Source organism: Scomber scombrus, chromosome 17 (genome assembly GCF_963691925.1).
Source record: "Scomber scombrus chromosome 17, fScoSco1.1, whole genome shotgun sequence".
Taxonomy (NCBI): Eukaryota; Metazoa; Chordata; class Actinopteri; order Scombriformes; family Scombridae; genus Scomber; species Scomber scombrus.
Window position 1 is genome coordinate 11,524,057 of NC_084986.1, and position 6,607 is coordinate 11,530,663.

The window sequence follows — 6,607 nt, forward strand, 5'->3', positions numbered from 1 at the left end:
TGAGATTTGTCCGCTAACCTTAATCTAACCTTAGCCATAACCTTTACCTAACCCAAACTTAAACCCTAATAACAATCACAAGAGTTCGCCCCTCCGGCCCATCTAAACTAGAATTTACTCTTTAGCAGGGTCTTGCATGGCCTTAGTGTGTGATGATTTATTGCTTTCTGTATATTTTAAGTGTCTTCAGTTTGAATAGAAAGTTGCCATTTGTACTCACTGACTTATAAGCATTCATTTTGAGTCCATGTGCATACAGTAGTCTTAAAAAAAGATGCTAAAATTGAACATAAATCGAAGCTAAAGCTGTACGGGAAAATACCTCTAACAGAAGAACTGATTTACTGACAAAATATTCTAGTCTTTGCTTGCTTATATTATGACATAGTTAAAGTTACAAATACATAATTTACCTTTACTCACTATCTAATGTCTTAGGTCTAGACCAGTGAAACAATGTGTAAGGTTAGAAGAGTTAGACCAATAATACAGAGATTAACACAGCATTTTGTTGAACTACCTTTATTGTTAAAGGCACAATGATCATTTTCATTATAATGATATAAATAAATGCAAGAATTGTTATTGAAATACTTTGCACCTGATTTAAGAAACAGAAGTTCACTGTGTCCCACACTTCTGAAAACAAACCTATAACTTTGCACTGTCTACACATGCATCAGTAGTCATACTGTAGTTCATGTCTATGTTTTTTTTATTTGGTGGAATGACCAAACATTAAAAGTTCTACAAATATTTGATAGGAAGCAGGTGCCACACAAATAAAGATCTGCTCCATCATTATTGAGAACTTGTTGCCTTGATGACTTCATTGTTCATTGTAACAGCAACAATATTATTAGCGTTTTAGACTCTACATTCATAATTCTATTCATAAAAACATTAATGATAGAACGTTAATGATTTAAAATATCGTGATATGTTTAAGTGAAATCATCCAGCTCTATTATTTTGCTATTCAGCTGGAAATGAGACATGGACATAATAATATGCTAATATGCATGGACGTGTTTCTTGTTTATTTATGTGTGCGTGCTGCAGCTCATTCAGAAATTCTAAATTCAAGGCTTTAAACAGTCTTGAATATAATCAAATATGGTTCCACTTAAGCAGTCTCAAAAGTGGTAAAGTGCCTTGATACCCTTTTCTGGTAAAAAAAAAAAAAATACTCCAGTCATGCAAACACTTCTCTTGCCATAAACCTAGAGCAAAATCAGTTAAAAGGCTGGCCAGGGGCGCCATCTAGTGGTTAGAAGGTTGCTGGTTCATACCTTGTACCAGCTATGCCCCCTATTGACAAAATATCCCTGAGCAAATTAGGATTCATGACCCTGTCTAACTGAATATCAAGCCATACATGTAACAGACAACTCCAATGATGGCTGTGAAAATGTACATTACTTAAAAGTAATGCAATGCATTATTAAACAACAGCAGAATATGATAAACTGAGACTAAAGATAGTCAATACTATTCAAAACCTATACGAGGTGGGTCAACATGGTCAGGTCCAGTTTGGAGGAAACCAGTGAGGACCTCATATGTGACAAACACAACCATGTTGACAGGGAATGCACGCAGCCAGTTGATGCCTAAGCTCCTGAAGAACACCCCGGCTCCTTCCACCCGTGTCGTCTCAGTGATGCAGTGGAAAAAACCCTTATATTGCTTAATCTCCCGTGCTCCATCCATCTGCAGACGGGCTTTGATCACGTCCATGGGTGTGCCTATAGTCCAACCTGCCATTCCTGCTACACCACCTGCCAGCATCACACCACTCCAATCTGCAGAGAGAGAAAAAAAAGAAAAGACACTGAAGTAAAAAAGTGGTACAATTTACTCCTCAATGAATTTGTAACACAATGGGAAGACTTGGCAAGCAGCAGTAATGCTAACATCAAGTTTATGAGCTATTTTTTTCAGCTTATGCAACTTGTATAATTTTGATCTATTGTAATACAAAATGAGGCCGATGAGCACCAAAATGAGCTGTGATTGAATAATTTAATAATCAGGCCTGCAGTCACATGTTTATCAGATATTTTATAACCAGAAATGTGACTTCGTTGATTTAAAAAAAAAATGTAATCATATGACTCAAGACTGTAATTGAAAGTCCAGCAACAGGCAGAAAGCTAGCCGCTGATACAGAAGAGTTATGCTATTAAATATCGACTGTCAAAGCAACACACACACACACACACACACACACACACACACACACACACACACACACACACACACACACACACACACACACACAAGTAGCCTTTCTTCTTAAACTTTACTCACCTGGCCTTTTCTTGCCGCTTTCTGTCAACCATTCACAGATAGTGGTGTAGGTTAAAAAGTATGTAGCATATGATGGCCCATCTCTTAGCATGAGTGGGAGAGCTCCTCTGTACAGCCCCAGAATGCCCTCCTCTTTGATAATGCTCAGCAGACAGTGAACTGGACCGCGGTATTTAGGTCTGGGCATGTTGCTTCCTCCTCGCTTGGACTCTGTCTGACACTGTAAACGTACCTTCACTATGTCACCTGGAGACATCACTAATATCTGTTGGAGACAGATAAGGAGAGACTCAGCGTGGACGTGAAAGCAACAGAAGCATATCAGTGTCCAAGGTGAGGGTAGAACATGCATGAAACACATTTTTGAAACTGCATCTGTTACCTGAGCTACACCTCCTGCCAAACCAGACAGGAAGACTTCTTGTTTGGTATTTGGACCACCAGAAGCTCCTCTTGCCTGGCTCAAGCACTGCAGGCAGTTCCTGTATGTGCCAAACACCACAGAAGAAGTCATAGAGATTGTGGTGATGGGTAAGGACATGCCTTTGAAGAAGCCATGCACCTGATGGCACACATGAGAACAACCAAGTAAGAAAACAGAGAGAAGTATGTCAGATGTATATCTCGATATTAAGAACTGTCTAAACTATGGTACACTACTAAAATACGAAACTACTAAATAAACTGATGTTACAATACAGTTAAATAAAGTACTGTTATAATGGACTTACATAAATACATTTTATAATACAATTAAATAAAGTGCTGTTATAATGAACAGATGGCCCATTTATGGTAATAAAACAAAGAGTTCTTATAATGAACAGATGGCCCATTTATGGTAATAAAACAAAGAGCTGTTATATATAAGTTAAATAAAGTACTGTTATAATATAGGTAAACAAAGTAGAACAACAACATAGAACAAGCAGCAATACACCGAGGATATGAGATATGTCGCCCACCCCTACCCTGAATAAGTTTTCCAACCATTGTTGAAAATGTGTAGTTCACATCTTGTTACACTTTTATGATTGATACCTAACCAACAGTAACACATTTACCATATGTGAGCTACTTTACTACTTTTAGGTTAGCTCCGTTTATGACTGATGAAATGACTGATTTCACTATCAGAAATTGAACCATTCAGTCCAATCACATTTGGAATATCTAGAAGAGTTGCATGATTGAAATGTTTTATCTCAATTCAAGCAAGCCGGGGGCTGAAATAGAGGTAGCCTGTTCACTAATGCACCAGCTCTATGGGCCTACTGATCTGGAAGATCCAGGTAATTTTATTCGCAGAAGTTGAACTTTTTTGTCTTCAACTTTCCTAGAAATGAACGGGGCTCCACCCCCAACACTGTATCCACTTCTCTTTGTACATCCATGCTCCTCTATCCTCCACCATTTTGAATTTATGATTCAATAACTCAAATGACAGAGACATCCAAATATGATATTCAGATGGAATTATAGACAGCATTTTGAGGGTTTGCCACCTAGAGGTTGGGCCATGGTTGTACAACTTAAATGGTTCTAAATGGCCTCTAAATATCTGTCCACTATAGCGGACACCATGCATGAAATAGTTGAAAATGTGTAGTTCACATGTTGTTACACCTTTGACATTGATAACTAACCAACAATAACACATTTACCATATGTGAGCTATTTTTCTACAATTATGTTAGCTCAGTTTATCCTTGCCATTTTTACTCTGCAGCAACATTTGTAAACATTTGAAGGCAGGCATACGAAAAAACTACTTTTTATTCAGTGTATTACTTCAATGACTTACCCCTTCATTTTTAAACGTTGCTACAGAACACTGCCATATTCCAGAGAACTGCTTTTGGGTTTGAATCCGGACCTACAAAGGATAAAAATCTGGTGGAAAAAATGTCTCTTTGCTGTACAGCCATCTTGACTCGTTTAAATACTGTCGACTTACTGTACCTTGACAGTGTCCAGAGGATAACCCACCGCAACTCCAAATGCCCCTATTTGTTTCAGGAGAAAAGAGAGCATCAAGGACACAAACACAGGACACAAACAAGGACATAAACACAGCGAGGATCAAGGTTATAGGGTTAAACAGCAACATTTTCAATCATGTACAGCTGACAGGAAGACCAAATGTGCTTTTATATTTCATATCATTACCCAAATAATGCTTTGACAGGCATTTTAAGACATATATTTTAGTTCTTGTATACAATTTAGCCTTTACTTGCATTTTTCTCTTTTACCTACCCCATTGTTTTTGGAATTTTGAAATGTCAAGTGGCTGCTGTAACACTTTAATTTCCCCTTGGGATTGATAAAGTGCTCTATCTACCTACAGAAAAAAATGAGCAGAGACACTTGAGATAGGAATGAGTCATTATCATTTATTTTATCATAAGTATTATTTGACATTTTAGATGAGCAAATGAAAATTAGTTTGGAAATTATTCAATAATGAATATAACATCACATTCTTTGAGATCCTCAAACTTTGCTGTTCACTTGTCACAGTCAGTCCATTAACAGTGTTCTAGTCAGTTTAATGTCACCATGTTTTCTGTAATGTATTACTTCTTTAACAAAAGTCCCTGGATGTTCTCCGGGCTTTGCTCTCAGGATACAATGAATTATTGGAAAGATGAGACTTGCTGAGAGTAAAAGTGACAGAAGGTGAGTGACATTTCTATTTTAAGGGGGGGGGACACATTTTTCCTCCCAGCTGTCCATGTAAAGTTATGACCATTTTCTGTTCATATATATATATATATATATATATATATATATATATATATATATATATATATATATATATATATTAATTACTTTATTATCAGGAACAGCAAGCAAGTTTGATGTCGTTTGAACCCTTTCATGCATTAATTATGATAACCTCAGTGTTTATATTTCTCTTTAGGCAAAAAATAATAATAATTTGAACTTCATTTTTTCATAAAACTACATTACATTACATTATAATGACACAAATCAACTGATTTACAACCCAAAAAGTTACTGCAGATGAAGTGGTAATGTATGGCATGATGCACTGGTGTCCACTGTGGTGGCTGAAGTGCAACTATTCAATTCAACTAAATCAATTAATATATAAGAAACCCGGTTTTGAATAGCTGTCCACTGTAGTGACCACTATGCGTGAAAGGGTTAAAATACTTCACGTGTATCGGGTGTGTGACCATGTGTGACCCATACATCGAGCTCATAGCCATCACACATGCTCCTGACTGAGGGAAGGTTTGACTGCTAAGACACTAATACCTTTGTTGTGTTACGACACGATAAAAGTAATAATATAACATGTTAGCTCTTAATGCCGTCAAGTCAAAATGTAAGATATGAAACTGTCACACGAGCAGAGTTATGTATCTCACCATGCGCTTACAGTACAGTAGCTAGGTTATTTAGCAAACACCGCTATTTGCTAGCTTACAAACTGGTTAGCTGTTACCTGCAAATGATCCAGACACAAAATCAGCGATATGCATCCTGTCAAAATGTGACTGAGCATCAGATACTTGTCCGGTATGAGGCCATGCTGTCCTATCATGCGTTACATAGCCGTAACCTTGAGTGTGTTACTGTTACATGACTCACAACAGCCTCTCACCAGCCGACAAAAGCCGATTGACAACATCACTTCCGACTTTAGCCGAAAATAGCCGAAAGCGGCAACGTACCTAAATAGAGGGTCGTAAACTGCGTATGTGATACCAGAATCACACGTAGGACCACGCTATTTTATTGCTGTTGAAAATCATGCTTTCCACATATACAACAGCATACTGCACATTCATATATTGCAGTTTGACTTACAGAGATTGTTTACTGTTTATACCGCTTTATTTTCTCTTAATGCCACATATGAGGTCATATAGGAAAATTATTGAAGCTGCTTAATTACAAAATAATAACATTATAGCTGTCACTTAAATTATCATACACTCTTTGTTAATGATGAAACTGCCACCATGCACAGATGTTGGCTTCATGGACAGTCCTTTCAAAAACATGATTTTTCTTTCTTTATTAACATAAAAAAGTTACAATTTTCTTCTTCAACAAGATCAGAACATTAATCTGGATGTTTGCAGAAGAAAAGTTAAAAAAAACCATAAAAGCAAAACAAAAACAGAACAAAACTGAGCTAAGGGAAGTTAAAGTTCATACCAAGATTTTAAACTCCACCAAACAAAAAATGGTGTGTATATAGGCCTATATATTTTGTGATTACTTATTTTTTCTTATTTTTGGACTGACTGACTGT

General features: G+C 36.8%; 1 protein-coding gene across 1 annotated transcript; it reads right to left on the reverse strand.

The window, feature by feature from the left end:
• Positions 1-512: 512 nt before the first annotated feature.
• On the reverse strand, positions 513-5,878 carry slc25a47a (solute carrier family 25 member 47a). Its single transcript, XM_062437189.1, has 6 exons — positions 5,792-5,878; positions 4,276-4,319; positions 4,118-4,189; positions 2,696-2,875; positions 2,314-2,578; positions 513-1,805 (listed from the first exon to the last, which is right to left on the reverse strand). Exons 1-6 carry the CDS (start codon positions 5,826-5,828, stop codon positions 1,492-1,494), a joined length of 912 nt encoding a protein of 303 aa, XP_062293173.1. The 5' UTR covers positions 5,829-5,878; the 3' UTR covers positions 513-1,491.
• Between the last annotated feature and the right edge of the window lie 729 nt (positions 5,879-6,607).